Source organism: Abrus precatorius, unplaced genomic scaffold (assembly GCF_003935025.1).
Source record: "Abrus precatorius isolate BTA unplaced genomic scaffold, Abrus_2018 Scaffold10, whole genome shotgun sequence".
NCBI lineage: Eukaryota > Viridiplantae > Streptophyta > Magnoliopsida > Fabales > Fabaceae > Abrus > Abrus precatorius.
The window spans coordinates 9,316,170-9,335,179 of record NW_020874292.1 but is presented as its reverse complement, the minus strand read 5'-3'; the positions used below and the strand labels follow the sequence as shown (position 1 = coordinate 9,335,179).

Below are 19,010 nucleotides of genomic sequence, written 5' to 3'. Positions count from 1 at the left end.
TGTAATTGTCCTGCAGTGTTGAAATTATATGTTTTCTGCATCGCTAATAAACTGTTGAATAAATGACAGCCATGAAACAAATTAATTCATACATACAAATGAGTTCACAATAGGCCTACAACAAGCATTTGACAGGCGCGACAGAGTTGGAATATTTGCATATTGTCTCAAAGTCTTCAAGACAGTTAGTAATAGCCAAGTTATGTAACTCTTTTAATGTAATTATGAAATGTGACACTTAAAATTTTTAATTAAAATAAAGTGAAAAGCAAGAGACTGACACGTCCAGTCCTCTCCCTCTGGCGCAAAACAGGCCTTTTCAATAGTGATTTTCGTCTTTTGTCAGATTCTATGCTTTTAAGAATATGAAAAGAAGATGACGGAGAAATGAGAAAAAAAGTGAGAAAGGGAGAGGAAATAAAAGGAAGATATACAGAGAGAAAGAAAATAATAGAAAATAGAGTAAGAGAGAAGTCTCTTGTGGGGGCTTCACTAGGATTGGAGTGTCATCTTAAACAAGAGCCCTCTTTTCGGCCAACAATCAAGAGAGTGTGAATCAGCAAATTGTGACGTATAATAACAATGTTAAGGCCCAAACTTTTTTCACCCCATTCTTTTCTAAATATATTAACTTAATTATTGACCAATATATACCTTAATTCTTTTTGAATTTTTTTTATTTTAGAAACATCCTCAGTGTTATTTCTTTTAAAGAAAAAGGTTAAATTTTAGGCTTTGCAGAATTCTTAGAAATTTGATTCTGAAGCTATTGCTTTTCGAAAATATTATTTCATAAATGATAGACCTTTCAAAACATTAATTTTTAAAATTAGTTTACATATACTTCTAAAATTAAATTTCCAAATTGTTATCAAATGCTATTCTGAAAATGGTGTCAAATACAGATGCACAAACAAATTTGAGGGTGAGGTCAAATTTATAACTATTTTCAGAACAAAAGTTGTAAAGGGTCACGCGAGTTAAAAAAAGGTGGTGCAAAAAATATGGACCTAATTTTTTTCTTGTCAACCGCCCAATCTTTAGCATCCAAGATAGAACTCTTATTGGTAGATACTCCTTTCAATCTTATTCATAAGTGAATGCCATTATTTATATATACTAGCCAATACCATATATTATGTATATTCATTTAATCTACAAGTTATCAACTTGACCATTTATTACTGAAATATTTTAAAATACACCGTAAATTTATATCATAGTAACTTTTTATTAATTTTGATAAATTATTTATTTGTTTCTTATTAAAAGGATAAATTGGAGTATTATGTAAAGCCCATAAACCCCATGTAAGTTTAAATCTTTGTTAGCAAGTATCATGCTAGAGTCGACGAGGCTCACTAAAATTACAAAAGGAGAATTGGGGCACTTCCTGCCCTTACATAAAAATTAAAAAAAAAGGAGAAAAAAACTGGTAACAAGTAACCTGCCAAAAAAAGAAAGCTTTTCAAAATTCTATTCTCCGTTCTTCTGACAGTCAATGCTTTCTAAGCCTACTCATGTACTCTGATAATATAATTACAGCTGACGACACCCATCTTAGAGCATACAAAGAATAAAACGAACGGGGCCAAAAAAATAAACACTGAAATAGGAAGCAATATTAAAAAATAAAAAATAAAAACTTAGTGAATCACCAAATGTCATTTATTCAAGTGGCTTCTCAAGATTGGTGTCTTCCTGATCTGTCTGCGAAGTAGGGCCTTTGTTCACATCGTCAGCATTGATGGTTTCAGATTCTTTGGCGCCAGATGTTTCTCCATTTTCCATTTGTGGCAGTTCTCCGTTCTCAGAGACGCTCTTGGATTCTCCATTATCCACCGGTTTTGGGAGTTCTCTTGCAGAGGAGGTCTCTAATAAGCGGCTGATTCCATCATAAACATTCTTTGCATCCATAATAAGAGTTGCTCCACCAGGATAGCAACGCCCAAAACAAGTTGCACAATGAGGATAAGCAACCTATAAATTGAATTTGAAGGTAATCAGTATTATATAGAAAGCCACTTAGATTGAACTAGTGGTGATTGGTGAAGTGCTTGAGCTGTTTGCATGGGGTTATAAGTCCAAACCTCAGTGCCATCATTGTATTGCAAACAAGTGATCAGTATGGAAGTAACTTTAGCAACAACAATGAGCTTAAATTAGAAACAGTTATCAAATTGTATAGTATAGAGTTATAAAATACCTCAATAAATGCTCGGCAGAGTGACAGAAAAAGTCCTGACTCGTTAGCCCTGAGCACCCGAGTTGTATTGTACAGCAACAATGAATCAGAAACAGCCTGTAATCCCTTAATCAATTGTTGGGCAAGGACATGTTTCAGACTTATTGGGGCACACGGACGTAGCTCATTCATTGCAGCAGATACACCTGCAGTCACCAAAGAGATGGATATCAATGCAAATGGATGAAGGCTTTAGAATAGAGGAAGCAGGAATATGCAATAAAGCGTACATACTAAAGCATTATGGCATCACACAATAGACAGCACCTATTGAAATTTCATTTAAGAGGCTTCTTGATACATGACTCAACAACCATGGAAGTTTCCATTCCATTTTGCACTTGTTTCATATGTGTGTGCGCGCATACCCATGTTTTTGTGCATGTCTGTGTGCACCAGTGTAAAATAGGCAAAGGAAATGGGCAAGCAATTTACTAAAGATATCTAGAGGATAAAATTTACTAGACTCACCATTAATAAAAACAGCAAGAGGTGGATGCTCCATCAAATTAGAGGGTGGAGTGACATCCTCCTGACTTTCATCACCAACAGTACTTGGCGAAAAGCCAACTGCTGGTAGGGGGACCCACCGATGCGAATCCAAGACCAACTGAGAAAATCAATTTCAGAATCACTACATCAAAATGGAAACTTGCTTGGGAGAGACAGCGGTCCCCAGATGTTAACTTGTTCGAGTAAAAAGAAAATGATCAATACATAAAAGTCAATTTCAGGTAACTAGTATGTAAAATATGTCAATTCACTGCATTTACCTGAAAATTCTCTACGGCAGTACCCATATTTTTGGAGAATAAGTTGAGGACAGCTCTGTAAAGAAACCATTCATATATTAAAAACTGCTTCCAAGTACAATTTAGCTTAATAGATCATAAAAAGGACCATGCATTACTCTTCGAAAAGTGATGGGAGCAAGCCTCGAAAATCCAGTCCAACCCAACCAAGTCCCATAGCACAGTACTGTTAAAATAATAAGAAAATAGAATGTTAAATGTAATTTCTTCTTTCCATATAAGTCAACATATATATCCAAATGTATTTCCACCTTTAGAAGTAGGACTAGCAGGCAGCAGAATCTAACTGCTTTTCTTTACTTTGACCTATTTTTCCAAGGGAAGGGGGATTGCCAAAAATTACTATGCATTAAAATTTATGTAGTTCACATTTCTTAATCACCTGTTTTAAGTCTACACAAATATCACGATTCCTTCCAATTTCAAAATCACTAGAGTATGACGGAAGAAGCTCACCATGCACTGATCCAAAATATTTGACAGCGATCCACCTTCAGTTATCTTTGGAAGCATAAGTTTTAAAGTTTGTAGGTGTGACGTAATTTGGTGCATTGCCCAACTAAAAAGAAGCCCACCATCGTAATTTTCCTCACTCCCTGATGTGTCATCCGCAAATATTGCACGATATTGATTAACAACATCAAAAAGATGCATTCTGTGACAGTTGATCATCCCTTTTAAGTACTCGTATGGACTTGCCTGGTCCAGCTCCTCAAGTATACCACTAAGCCATGCCTCTCGACATCTTAAGAACTGACAATAAATAACTGGCGAGTCAAATAGAAGCAGGTGAAAAAATAGAATACCAAGTTGCAGCAACTAAACTGAAAAATTCAAGGAAAAAAGCAAGTGTACGGGCAAAAGGAAGAAAGGTTGTATAGGAAAAAAATCATTAAACCTCACCAGCAAACGCATTCCATACTCACTAAATACTCCTATTCGCCGTAAATATCCAATAATGCGGAGGCATTCAGGTAACTAGCAAAGGAAGATAGAGTAGTAAGAAACAATAAATACAAACATTTTTCTTGATAAATCAAGTGGCATTTCTTTGTATATTAAATATAATTACTGCATAAACCTGAATATTTGAGCGAAGTTTCTGTAGAAGCTGAGAAAGAAGTGATTGGGTAGTCAGTCTTACTTCTGCAGCCAATGCTTGAATAACTGGTAACCTTTGCACATGGGAAAAGCTTTCAGTAACAAGAACAAAAGAAAAAAACTATAAAATTGGGAGAGAAAATCCTATTTATAGCTAAATTACTTGTAAATTGCAATACAATATGGAAGAAACATATAAACTTACTTTGGATGCATGGTTGAAAGTTTACCAACAAATGCTTCCAAATCTAGGGCTTCATCATAATTCCCATTCCGTACACATCTGCAAAAACATAGGAATTTACAAGGCTTTTCACAGAGGACATGTTTATCATACTATGTGAGACCATTAGTACATGGAAATCCCACAAGTAAAATTAAATAATCTATCTTTTTTAACATACGTGTCCATGAGTTGAGGAATTTCTAGCAAGTCAAGCAAGGTACTATGATTAGCTAGCATTGTTTGGTTCATCTTCCTCTTCTCCAAAATCTGTTCGGCAGATTCTATGAACTCGGTGCATCCAGATGTTAACTTTGGGATCTCATTTATCTGACAGGAGAAAAATGCTCACCTCACATATGTTTATAAATATACACACATGCACAAAAAATGATGATGACAGAGAAGGAAATTATATGGAATTTTGAGGATAAGGGATTGGAAAATTAAACAACATAGAACAAGATAGAACATCGAAGCAGAGAAGCTGCCTAGTCTCCCTACATATATGTTAAGAGGATAAGGAGCAGGGGATTAGACTTGGACTGGTTTCAGTTATGAACAGACCAGGGTCAGATCAATTGTAAAAACAGTCAACATCGAGCTAGCTAGAAGTCATGATGAATTACGGGCAGAAATGACTACACATCTAATTTACAGTACCAGATTTCTCAAACCTTTTTATGGTTATTGACAGTACCTGAAGACCTCTTGCATCCATTAGTAATTCCCACTCACAATTGGTCTCACATTTCCACGAGGGATTACCCAAAGCTTAAGGCAAGGCCACTATCTTTGTGTTGTGGTAGTGGATTGGCTCACAGAATATGCTCACTTTATACCTCTTAGTTTATCATTTACTGCCTGAGATGTAGCAGAGGTTTCCTTCAAGATCATCATTCTGAAGTCACCGATTTTTTAAATCATTGGCAAGATTGGTATCAGAGCTCCTTGTGAGCTCTGCTGCACAACTCTTCCACCATACCAAGAAATGCAAGTTCATAAAATCAGAATTCTCAAAGTGTTGTTTCTAATTCAATGCCCATGGACCCAACACAAAACTTTTCAAGTCTGCATTATATATATCTGATTGAAGATCCTGCAGCAGTTATGGTAATGCCAGTGTTAATGGGGAGCAATTATCATATGCTTGGGCCAGGTCTTTCAAGCGAGCCATGGTGTCAAAGAATACAATCAGATTTCTTAATGGATGTTTACCTTTGCTGGACAAGTTTGATCCATGGCAACTCTGCAATAATTTGGTAAATCCCTGGATCTAAAGCTAGTCTCACAATCTATCACATAGAGTATAGTGTTTATGAAGAATTCTTTTTATGTTTGGATGAACCTAAAAGAAAGGTTTTTACAAGGACATTCAGTGAGATTTTTACAAGAATTATATTCATTCAACCGATGATCACTCTTAGTAATTGACTATTTGATAGAATCAAAGGTGCTTTAGGAAGAATTAGAAAATTATTGGCTTTTACCACAATGCATTTGTCCAGTTAGATGCACTTGTGTAGTAGTGAGAAATGCTAGAATGTTTAGGCAACAAGGTTGCACTATGCGATTTTGGACAGGATTGAATGAGAATTTCTCAATGGTTAAATCACAAGTTTAATAAATGGATCCTTTACCTACATTGAACAAGTTTTCTATGGTCATTCAGCATGAAAGACAAATATGGATTGAAGGCAATTAGGATTCTCAGGGAACGATAAATGCAGTGGAAGAGAGGTAAGCACAGTGATAATAATTCAGGCAGAGGAGGCCAAGTGTGTATCTATTGTGGGAAAAGGGGCATACAGTGAAAGTATGCTATCGTAAGCATAGGTGTCCACCTGGTCCACGATTTAAATCAGTAGGAGCAGCCAACAATCTCACTGCTGGGAGTTAGAATCAAAGAATGAAAATGGTACTGGTTCAACAAAAGAGTAAAATGTGACTTCAGAACAATCAGTTCTGATGTCAGTACAAATGCTGAGTACTGTAGAAGGTAATCATAACACGTTTTCAGCTTCTAAGCTCGAGTATTTGAGATCTATTTTATAGAATGATGAAAAATTTAATGAGAATACAGAAAGTTGAGTAGTTAAATGGAAAAAGGCACTAGAGTTATCTATGACAGCAAAATACCTATCAAACTCAAAGAAAAGTTTTTTTGAACTATAATACAATCAGCTATTCTTGATGGTAAGGTAATGGATGTTGGCATTTAAAGAAAAATGAGAAAAAAGTAAAAGTAGTAGATATAAGAATATTAAAATGGATATGGATATGTAACTACACAAGAAACAACATGATAAGAAATTATTGTATATGACAGAACATCATTTAAGGTGATTTGAACATGTACAAGGAAAATGACTTAAGGTACTAGTGAGGAAAGTTGATTGTATGACTTTTCGCTTTGTGAAAAAGACTAGAAATTACCTTGAAAGAAATTATGAAAAAGGATCTTATGGTAAATAACATCTCTAAAAAGTTGAATTTTTATTGAACCCAATAACATTACTGATCTGTGTTACTGACTTCACCAAGTGAGATAAGGCAATGTTATTGTTATTGTCTAAACTTTTGAAATCACTTTATGAAATGAAAAAATGAAGCTATTCCCAAACTTCCAGCAGCTCTCAGCTCTGCAGTCACAGGTTCAGTTCCCAGTCACAATTCCACTCTATGGCACTTTCATTTTCATCATGTTTCTGCTCACAGACTTGCTGTTTTGAATAAAATTGAACTTTCTATCACTGTTAATGATCATCTAGTTTGTGAAATTTTTCATTGTACTAAACAAAGAGAATTCTGTGTGCTCTAAGTAATAATAAGCTGCACACGCTAATTGCTTCATATGGATAGGGACCCTTTACTGCAACTATACATAAATTTTGGTATTTTCTCACTATAGTGGATGAGTACAGTAGGTTTACTTGGGTAGTAGTTATGAAGACTAAATCTGAAACTTCGCATCATATTCATTTATTTTCATTGATTTGTCACACTATTTGAAAATCAATTTCATGCTTCCATTAAGGTTGTGAGGACTGGTAATGGAGCAGAATTTTTCTTGCATTCTTTAAATACTTTTAAAGGGATATTATATCAAACAACTTGTTATCAAACTCCACAACAAAATGGTAGGGTGGAGTGGAAGCATCAAGATATTCTAAATGTGGCATGGACACTTTCTTTTTGATCTGACACTCCAAATATGTTTTGGCGATATGCTGTCACACACACTGTATCTGCTCAATAGAGTTCCTACTAAGACAGTTCTCAATCATTCCCCATTAGAGTTATTGGGTGACAAGCTTCCTAATTTTGATCATCTTCAAGTATTTGAATCTTTATATTTTATTTCTACACTTGCTGGACACAAGCAAAAATGATACTCAAGCTCATATCATAAGTATATATTTCTTGGATATAAGACTGGTACCAAAGGATATTTGTCCTATGATCTCTCATCCAAGGAGATTATAGGATTATAGCATCAGGGGTTCATGACATGTCATATTTCATGAATTAATATTTCCTAATTCTACTTGTTCTGTCTTTAGCCCTTCTTTGACCTATGATTCAGAATCTGTTCCTTCTTCATCAGCACCTAATCTTTCTTCTTCCCCAATTCCTACTTCATTTTCACCTCTATTTCCTACTATTAACCTCGCAGATCTACTATTGCAGTTCGAAACCTTATCATTTAGACGATCACTGTTATACTCCATTTCTCAAACTTCCTCCCATATAAATAGAGTAGCAATTGTATTGGTGGGTCAGTTGAATAATCAATGCTAATCTATTCAATCAGAGTTTATTCTTCTTTAGATGAAAGATTTTGGGGAATTTAAGAATTCCTGGGAACCAGTTGCCACTATTTAGAATTTTTTTCCTGAATTTTTCCTTGAGGACAGGGTGAAATTTTTGGAGTGGAATGTTATTAGCAGATGCCCAATTAAAAGTTGTGCATTTGGATGGACAAGGGAGAGCACAGGGTATTAGAACTTGGGTTGGTTTCTGTCTGTAATAACAGTAGCAGTTGGTTAATTAATCATAAGTCAAACAACTTAGAGGAGAGAAAGAGACAGCAAGATGACAGAGGTATAAATAATGGGAGAAAGATCTCTATTCTTGTTTCTAATTTTTACTCTTGGTTCTGCAACCATCGTGATTCAGATTGAGGAGGAGGAGCGATATTCTGCCAGTCCTTTACTCCTCTCTAACCCAATTCTACTACTAACCTCCTTACAAAGACAATAGACTTTACACTCAGTCGAAACTAATACCCTAATCTTATCCCAATCCAATGAAATGTTCCTATAAGATATAAACCTCACACAATTACCCTCCAACAAGCTACATCTCAACCATTTCCTTCAGATACATGAAATAGTGAGTAAGAATCAGGTACATGTATGCTTGAATTTAACAAAAACAAAAAAAATGAAGAGCGAGAATACCAGAGACTCAAGATGGTTGTCGATAGATGAGACTTCCTGGCGAATTGCAATTAAGGCGTCGGCGGCGGCAATGAAGGATCGGTAGTTACCCACGGCGACCTCTTGCATTTGGCGGCGAATGCGATCAGCATCGACGCGAAGGAGTTCAGGTTCCTTGTGAAGGCGATCGAGTGTGAAAGATAGCAATTCGGAGACATAGGGTTGTTGTGAATCTGATGCCAGAGGAAGAGGAAGGACCATCGCCGATGCTTCACCTTCCGACTCCATTTTCCTATGCTCAGATCTGGATCCACTCAAACCTCAGTTATTTCAGTTTCACTCTCTCCTCTCAAGTATACTATTGCTGCCACCACCCTCTTTCGATCTTAAACTGCCCTGTAGTTTCCAGACAAAAAATAACTACGCGCTGAGCCGGAAATTTGATTTTAGATAATTTTTTTTTTCTTTTCTATAGAGTAAAATGTAACATTGCACCCAGACGAAGAAATAGCATAAAAAATAGTTTATTTTAATAAATTATATTAAAAATTGATTAAATAAGTTAATAAAATTGATAAAAGTCTAAATTGTTGGCTTAATTCCAATTTTTATCCCTTTATTTTAAAGAGTAACAAATTCATCCCTCTATTAAAAAAAAATAACAATTAAGACACAATTATTAAATATTTTTCGAAATATCATACGATCATACTTACGAATATTTTTTTAGCATCTTTGATTTAAATATTTTTCTTATAAATATTATTATTTTTTAAAAATATTTTTATTTACTATGATAATTAATACATTTTATTTATATTATTGACTAAATTTATGTTTAGTTAAATATTTAAAATAAAATAAATAATACAAAACAACTATAATATGAAAATGTATGAGTGATAAGGGTTATAAAATTTAATTATAATATAATTTTTAATTATAATAGCAAGTTAACAATAAAAAGTTTGAATAAACGATGAAAAATATAAAAGAAAATTTTAAAAAAATATTCTTAAGAATGTTATTTTTAAAAAGAAAAAATCAAAATATTTATGCCAAACATACTCTAACTTTAAGATTTTAGAAAATTTAATTGAATCCCCGTTCCAAAAAATCCCATTAAGTTCAAAAAGGTAACATTGTTAAAATAATTTAACATAATAAAATTAAGGATACTATTAAGCCTCCTTTCAATCTCCTTTATTTTTTTCACCTTCAATCTCCCTCTATCTTTTAATGTCCTCATCCTTTTTTTTTTTTTTAGAGAATGTAATAATTCTTTGTATATGTGTTCACATAATACTTTTTTTTTCTTTTAATTTCATTTTATACACGTTTGGTAATTGTTACATGCCACTATAAGTTTAAGATTTTTTTTTCTGTTATTAATTTTTAAAACTTTTTCTTATATTGTCCAAACACTATATGACATCATTTTGATTTTCTTTTTTACAAATATATTTTTGATTTTTCTTAAAAAAATAACTTAAAAAAACTTATGACTTTAAGTTTTAATACCTACTCGTGTAAAAGATAAGGGCACACTTGAGATTACGTTGTTACTACATCTTTGTTAATTGTTCTATTAATTCTTTAATTTTTTAGAGCTTGCATTTTTATTTGACTAATTATTTTTTTTTAAAAAATAACTGAACAAAAATAATATATATTTTTATTTAATTCTATTTATACATATAAATAAAGAATTTTATAATTATATGAAATCTTCTTCTATTTCTATATTTATCAAGGATACAAAGAAAATCATATGAATAGATTAACAAGGTTAAAATAATCATGAAAAGAGAAAGAATAGATCAATAAATTTTGGTTTCATTGTTAAAAAAAAATTAAATTACAAGAAAATCTAATCTTACACTTTACTTTAAGAAGATCTCGTTTATACTAAGATCTCAAGCATTTTCAACCTATGACTTATGACTTATAACTGAAGTTGTTTTGATAAGACAAAAATGATGTTTTAAAAAAAAATAAGTATTACTATTCATTCATTTATCAAAAATGACAAGACAAACTTGGAGGACTTTCATTCATTAGATATGAACATTCTTATCAAAGTAGCTATATTTTCTTAAAGGCATCTTAGATTCAAATAAGATGCAAAACGAGTAATTTCTGACTTCACCAAATCTTTTCCTTTAGTGAAATATTGTAATAAAGAAATAAGATCCATCCATGAATAGATGTATGTTGTAATTTTTCTACCTTTTAGAATTGTCTCTTCATGAATGAGTATCTTCTTCTCAAAGTCTTCTAACATCAAATCAATGCAATGTGCAGCATAAGGGGTTTAATACAAATTTTTTCTTTTTTTCATCAACATCTCTCTTGTAGCTTTATAATTTGTTGCATTATTAGTCATAACTTGGACTACATTTTTCCTACCATTCTTTTTAACAACATCACCAAGCATTTTAAAGATTTTATCAATTATTTTTTCTATATAAGATGTATCAATGGACTTAAAAAAAATAGTTCCTTTAAGACTATTTACCAAAAAGTTCAATATTACTCTTCTCCTCTTATCAGTCCACCTACCAATCATTAATGTGCATCTAATTGTATTCCATTTAGCTTTATGTTCTTCTAACCTTTGCCTTGTCAACTCTATTTCCTTTTTCAAATACTTTACTCAAATCTCATGATACCTTGGTAGTTTAAATCTAGAACTATGACTAGTAATTATATCACATATAACAAAAAAATATCACTTCTTACCACATTAATAATAATAATAATAATAATATTTATAAACTTTCCTATTGCTTGACAAGCCTCTTTTCTTCTAGTTTTGTTGAATATGTTGTTGATTATTACTTGGGCAGTTGCACCCCTTTTTTGGAAAATATTTCTTCCTCTAGATACCTCATTTTTACTTGATTTTCTTTTATTTCCACTAATGTATCTAAAGTATCCCTCTCAATCTCCTAGTCAGCAAAACAACCGACACTCGAATTTGATTGTTTTATTCAACTTTTCTTGTATGCTTATAAGTAAGTTCCACATTCCTTTCTCACCTCATTTGGAATAGATTTGCATGCTCCAACATCTTTAGTTGTTTGAGCCAAGTGATGCTTCAATTGATAAATAAGAATAGAAATATGTTAGATTTACATAAATAGGTCCAACCTATTTAATAATTTAAAGCCAAAGTTTGACCTATTATCTATCGTAAGTTTTTTATTAAGCCTAATCTGGCCTTTTTAAAAGTTTACTTTATTTTATTATTTTTTTAATAGCCTACTTCATATTGAGACCTTCAATAGGTCATTAAGATTCCTTATAAATAGGCTATTAAACCATCTAAATTGATGTCTTTATAAAGTTCATAAGAATTAGATCTAAATAAGTTATAAAAAATTGTTTAATACCTTGAATATGTATAATAAAGTTACATATTTCTATTTTACCAAAAAACATAATCAAGATAGTGCAAATGCAACTTAGCGTTATGCATAAAAACAAATAAAATAACAGTAATATAAAAGACTTTAACAAGTAGGACTTTTTCTCTTCAAAGGTATAGGAATACCCTTTAACTCTAATAAAAATTATTATAGTTATAATTTAAGATTTTATTTATTTTAAAATTTAATCTATTTAATATATTATTATATTATAATTTTGATATAAAATAATTTAATATATTGTTATAAATTTTATGAATTTTAAATAGTCTATTCTAATAGTCCTAATATGCTTTTTCTTAAGCTCAAATCTGACCTATTTAATTAATTCAGCCTTTTAAAAAGTCTAAATTAAGTCTATTACTTAAATAGGTCAAGTCGGATTAAGCCTTAAAAAGGCTAAGTCATAGGCCTCTATCAGACAGTCTAACTTATTTTCATCCCTACTAATAAGCACCTCCACTTACAAGTTTTTTTACAATATTTGCATTGGACTCTTCTTGTGCCTTCAATTACAATCCCATGTTGCCATGCTACATCACTCTTGTTTCTTGATGCATTATTTGATAATGACTTAGAAGGAGAAGTCTGACTATTGGTTGAAGCCATTTTATCAAACAGTAGAGCAAAACATTTGAACAAACACACCCATAACAAAACACAACAAAGTACAAACTCATCCACAATTGCACAAAGATGATGAAGATTAAAAAGAAAAAATAAAGCAAAGAAAACCCTAATCATAGTGTAAACCTTATTTGTAGAACAAAACCTAGTGGTAAAACAAACTCCAGTAACAGAACATATCTAGTCGCATAGCAAATCTCAGTTGCCATATCAAAACCAAGTCACTGGAACAAAGCACAATCGTTAGAGCAAAGCAAAATTAAGTTGTGTGGAGTGGAATGAAGTCATAGAGCAAAGGAAGTTCTGATTCAATTTTTGGGATTTTAGGATTTCAATAGCTTTTTAGCAAATTGGGCCGCGGGTCATTAGGGAAAAAAATTAGGTTTCTTAATACATCGGGATCGTCCAAGCTTATTGATTTTACAATCCAGCTCAGCAATCCCTCCTGATCCTGGTGATTTGTGTTTTCAAGAGTGAGCTAGCACAAAAGAGTAGTCAGAGATCATAAACTCATACAATCTTATGTTCTGGCATGTAATTTTGACTATCATACATGTTCTATTGCTATATATAACATTACAAATTAAATATACTTTGGTTATTGTCATGTGTCTAATAACCTATCCAAAAGTAGCTTTTGATGTGTATCCAAAATAAGTTTAACCGACATTCTTGGTTAATATATTTCAAGAAGAATCAGAATTATGATTTTTCCCATTAGTTTCTCCAATGGTGGGACTATTTTGGGCCAATTGAAGAAATCCTTCCTACACCTGTCAAAGAAGGATACAAAATTTATAAGGGAAGATAGCTGCGAGAATCAGGAATTCCAGCAGACCTCAAATACTTCTCCGACTTTGCCTTAGCATGGGTATTCTTATGGCAGTATAGATACGGCAAGACAGAAAATGAAGATACTCTTCCATTACTCCACAGATATTCTTTTGTGAAATGGTGGAATCAATTCAATGTTGACCATGCCGGTCCAGAAGGTGTTGCTGAATATTTTGGCAAGAATCCAAAATTATTAAATTTAGCAGATCCAGCAACATTTCAATTCCTAAACTAGAAATCAAAAACTGCAGCATTTTTATCAAGCTGTGATTCAAAAGAAAAGATGAAGAAAAATTTGCAAGATGTTCTTCTTCTCTTACAAAGCCAAGAAGAAGGAGAATCTTCTATAAAACAAGATACCAATATAGAAGAAATGTATCAAAATGAAGATGACTGTTTCGGCATTGACATCCGAGAACTTTAAAACCGGTACTGTAGTAAATAGTTCCAGTTATCAACCGGAACTGTAGAAATAGTACTCAATTTTTTCTTTAAAAGGAGTCCTCGACTATGTTGTGAGGCACCCTTTCATTAAGCAAGTTTAGAGAGATTTAGAGAGAGAAGTTTTGAGAGAAACAATCCTTTGTAAGCTTTCCTCTTTGAGATCTTTTCAATAAAATTTGCTATTTCAAATTATTTTTCTCTCTTCTCCCTCTTAGTCGGTTCTGTTCGGACTACCGTCGTCCGACTTTCTTCCCTTCTCCCTCTACTAGATCTGTGCCGGTTATACCGTCGTTGACTTTAAACAAAGGAATATCTGTGTCGATTATACCGTTGTTGATTCCACCATTTCACAAAGGAATATCTGTGGAGTAATGGAAGAGTATCTTCATTTTCTGTCTTGCCGTATCTATACTGCCATGAGAATACCCATGCTAAGGCAAAGTCGGAGTAGTATTTGAGGTCTGCTGGAATTCTTGATTCTCGCAGCTATCTTCCCTTATAAATTCTATATCCTTCTTTGACAGGTGTAGGAAGGATTTCTTCGATTGGCCCAAAATAGTCCCACCATTGGAGAAACCAATGGGGAAAATCATAACTCTGATTCTTCTTGAAATATATTAACCAAGAATGTCGGTTAAGCTTATTTTGGAACCAGAAAGTTCTTGTCCATGCATCTATATAATCCCAGTAATTATATCCTATTGGGTCAAAAGGTTGGGAAAACTTTTTATAAGAGTTCAGATTTTTCCCAAAAGCCTTTGGGGTTAAGACTTTTAAGATCTGGATTGTGGAATGGGTTATGATCGATGGATCTTTTTGTTCTTTATAGTGTTTGATGGAGACAGAGTCTGAATCCACTAAAATAAACTCATAGAATTGTCTGGTTTTATTGGCCGCATAAGGTCTAAAATGAAATCTAGGTGGGAAGACTTTGGTAATAGCTTTGTATGGGTTTTTGTCCCAAAATTCAGGTTCCATTTGTATGACTGAGGAAAATTTCCCTTTAGCCACATAATGGTTTGGATTAGTAGATTTTTGTTTACCTTTTTGAAGGTCAAGGGTCCCTTCTGTTTTACTCGGATTTGTTTTCTGGGTTTGATTGAAAGACTGGAGTATGGTGTTTAGACTTGCTAAATCTATTTCCATGTCTTCTTCAGAGGCAATGTCAGCCCATGATTTTTTTGGTAGGCTACTCAGGCTTCCTTGTTGGACAGCTAAGAGTGTGCTTATTGGGAGAGCATAATCTTCTTTGGTTTGTTTTGTAGTTTTAACAGAAGAATCAGTCTTTTTGGAAGATTCTTTTGGAGTTCCAGATTGCTGTATTGATAACTCAACAATTTGGATTGCTTTCTGAGTCGATGACTCAATGGGAGTAGATGACCCAGAAGAAGAGGATTTTGAATCTGCCGAAGCAGATTGTGGTTTTGATTTGTTTAAAGTCAGGGCTAGCCTGACTCTGCCGCCTCTAGATGTCCCTCCCCTTGAAGGGGTAGTTGCCTTTCTAGGCATCTTACTTATCCTGTAAATATTCACGGGTAAGGTAGTCAGGAAGAGAATTTGAAGTGCCTTTGCGATATTCGATATCAAAATCAAAAACACTTAAAATTATTTGCCATCTAGCAAAGATTTGTTTTGACGCAAGGTTTTTTACATCTTTTTGTAAAAGTTTTTTAGCAGACTTGCAGTCTACTCTAATAAGAAATTTTTGGTTTAGTAAATCAGATTGAAATTTTGAAACGCATAAAACAATTGCCAAAACTTCCTTTTTAACAGTAGAATAATTCTGTTGTGCAAAATTTCAATGTTTTGAAGTATATGCAATGATATGCTCTTGTGACTCAATTCTTTGTTTGAGGATACCCCCGTAACCTATGTTTGAGGCATCAGTTTCAACAATTTTAAAAGCTTGAGGAATGGGAAGATATAAGCAATTTATCTTCCTGACTCTGTTTTTGATTTCTTTGACGACATTGGTATGAACATCAGTCCAAGAAGGAGGATTTTTCTTAAGCCTATCATGTAGAGGTTTGATGATATTGTTTAGGTGAGGAATAAAATCACCTACATAATTGAGACATCCTAAAAACCTTTGTAATTGGGTTTTATCTAAGATTCTATCAAGAAATTTGTCAGCAAATTCAATAGACCTACTGATAGGGATGATGGTTCCCTGGTGGATATTGTGGCCAAGGAATCTAATATTGGTTTGAAAGAGATTAATTTTTGTATTGGAAACAGCAAATCTGTTCTGTTTGTGACATTGATGAAAACATTTATGTGTTTGAAATGTTGATCAATGGATTGGGAAAAAATTAAGACATCATCGATATAGACAATGACAAATTTTGAATAAGGATTGAAAATTTCATTCATAATTTTCTGAAATTCAGACGGGGCATTTTTTAAACCAAAAGACATAACATTCCACTCATAATGCCCAAAGGGGACAGTGAAAGCAATCTTGTATCTATCATTTTCACAAATTTGGATTAGCCAAAATCCAGATTTCATATCAAATTTTGAAAAGATCTTAGCAGAGTTTAATCCGTTAAGAAGGTCTTTTTTGTTGGGGATAAGATGCCTAATCCACTGAAGGGCTTGGTTAAGAGGTTTGTAATTGATGACAAGCCTGGGAGTGCCTCTCTCCTGGAAGTGTTGGGATATTGTGTATAACAACGTATACACTGCATCAGGAAGTCGCTCATTGTCACTGACAATAATTTTTCCCTTATCATCAATTTTTACTGCAGAGAAGATGTTTTCTCTATCAGTTTCAGTGAGATAATTATCTCACCAACCTTTGAGTTGACCAGTAAAATCAGCAACAAGAATATAAACAATGGTGTCTTCAGGCATATTTTGATTAGTAAAATAGCCCTTGGCGACAATCGACATGTTTTGGAGTTTGGCAATGATATTATATTCAGATAATCCATCAATATTCCAAATATAAATATCATTAGAATTGAAACTTTGAATAAAATCTTGTTTTTTTTGAAAATAAGATCAGGAGCAGTAGCTCTATTATAATAAAGCTTGGAAGAATTTTTCCAATTATTGATAGGATTAATAGCTAAAATAGAATCTGTTTCAGAATAATGTTCTGAATCAGTTTTGGAAATAGTATTGACAGTTTTGGTAAGGGATCTAGTTCTAGGTTTAGCATTAGATTCTTCAGAGGGTTGAGGAGTGTCGGGAACAGTAGTAAGAAGACTAGTAATTTTACTAAGCAACTCATTCTGATTATCCTCGTTTACTCTGGTTTTTTCTTTCTGTCTAAGTTCTAAGATTTTTTGTTTAGCTTTGGCACTAATCTTAAAAGGTTTAAACAGAGGTTTTTCTAATTGAGGTTGAGAGGATGAAGAAGCCGTTTCTTCAACTTTAGGTTTGACAGGATTAACAGAGATTTTTTCTCCTAGAACCTGAAGATACTTATTGGTATAATCGGCCTGTTCCATGAGGCCTTGGATATCATTAGGAGTGATAGACTCTTCTGGGTTCTTAGATTTAAAAGGAGTAGCAGTAACAGGGTTACCACCCTTGTCTTTCAGATTAGGTAAATGGTATTGAGTAGTGGGTGGCAATTCACTTTGAATGATTTGTCCATCTTTGATCTGCCAGGATATGACATTAGCAGAGGAGGTACTAATAATATCCTCTTGCCAAGGATAATCTATGTTATTATGAATGGTATAAGCATGATACCAATCAAAGAATGAGATGTTCTGTTTAATTTTTTCAAGAAATTGATAAAATTTCTCTTGGATGTCAGATCTGTCTTTTCCCCTATACTTCTGAAAGAACCACTCTCTTTGAAATTTCCATTCCTCAAAGTAGAAATCTTTCCTAAGGGTTTCCTTATCAATAATGAATTTATGAGATAACATCATAAGACTCATTTAAGGAAGAGTAGGTTGGAGATTAGATACTCTGATTTTCTTCTTCTTTTTCAGAAGTCTGGTAAACATTTCTAGGAATCCTAGAAGAAGTATCTAAACCCTGTAGGTTTATGGAAGGATCATGGTTAATAGATTTGGGGATTATATATATATATATATATATATATATATAAACTATTTTTATATCTTTTGCAATAAAAGAAAAAAAATATTTATTCTTCATCAACCTATTAGAAGCATTGATGTTTTTTTTTTTTTTTTTTATGTTAAGAGAAATATACTTGAATCTTTATGCATCTATTACAAACTATTTTTTGACATTCTAGAATATGACTTTACATAAAGAGTAAAATGACCTAGGATCAAATACATAAGTATAATAGATATCTTTGAATTTTAATCATATAAATAATGACCTATTTACCTATTTCAGCTTGGTGTTTGCATTAGAATTACAATTGCTAAGCAAGACATGGCACGTAAAGTGAATGATATTCAAAAGTCAATGATCTCAAGGATGGAAATTAGATGTGAGAATCACCAATTTAAAGGAGGTAAAAAAATCACAAGTAAATTCTGTTGAAATGATTTTAATAGAATAAAGGGTATTATATGGTGGGGTTTGCAATATTAATTTCTATTGTAATATTAAATTGGTTTATTGATAAATTTTTCAAAACTCTCTTTATATTGTGGTAGTTGATATTTGTTAAGAAAACAAGATCAAATGTACAGTGAGAATGCAGATTTAGATAAATGAAGAGCTAAATTGAAGGAAGGAAATATACATATGAAGGAAATATACACACACACACATATATATATATATATATATATAATTTAGATTTTTTACATTAAGTAACAATGGACAATATAAGATATTCAAACACAAGCATAAGTTGTGTATGTGTGATGTTGCACCTTTGTTTCTTTTAGTCTTCATTAATATTTG

The 19,010-nt window shown here is 32.8% G+C and overlaps 1 protein-coding gene across 2 annotated transcripts; it reads right to left on the bottom strand.

The window, feature by feature from the left end:
• Positions 1 to 1,221: 1,221 nt before the first annotated feature.
• On the bottom strand, positions 1,222 to 9,211 carry LOC113846358 (conserved oligomeric Golgi complex subunit 8). 2 transcript variants are annotated; one of them, XM_027474527.1, is made up of 12 exons: positions 8,845 to 9,189; positions 4,563 to 4,711; positions 4,364 to 4,441; positions 4,139 to 4,232; positions 3,961 to 4,035; positions 3,514 to 3,810; positions 3,156 to 3,223; positions 3,019 to 3,073; positions 2,717 to 2,855; positions 2,207 to 2,391; positions 1,659 to 1,980; positions 1,222 to 1,447 (listed from the first exon to the last, which is right to left on the bottom strand). In XM_027474527.1, the coding sequence occupies exons 1-11, from the start codon at positions 9,109 to 9,111 to the stop codon at positions 1,669 to 1,671; spliced, it is 1,719 nt and encodes a 572-aa protein (XP_027330328.1). In that variant the 5' UTR covers positions 9,112 to 9,189; the 3' UTR covers positions 1,222 to 1,447; positions 1,659 to 1,668. The 2 variants fall into 2 exon arrangements, with proteins under 2 accessions (XP_027330328.1, XP_027330318.1); XM_027474517.1 differs by having other exon boundaries at positions 1,228 to 1,980; positions 8,845 to 9,211.
• Positions 9,212 to 19,010: the final 9,799 nt, after the last annotated feature.

What these genes read in the sequence shown, in the direction of transcription:
- LOC113846358 (XM_027474517.1), bottom strand. Translation starts at nt 9,111, where the DNA reads ATGGAGTCGGAAGGTGAAGCATCGGCGATGGTCCTTCCTCTTCCTCTG. An exon ending in ACAACCATCTTGAGTCTCTG is followed by an intron (nt 4,712 to 8,844) that starts GTATTCTCGCTC and finishes TTCTCCTGTCAG; the next exon opens with ATAAATGAGATCCCAAAGTT. An exon ending in CTCCCATCACTTTTCGAAGA is followed by an intron (nt 3,074 to 3,155) that starts GTAATGCATGGT and finishes GTTTCTTTACAG; the next exon opens with AGCTGTCCTCAACTTATTCT.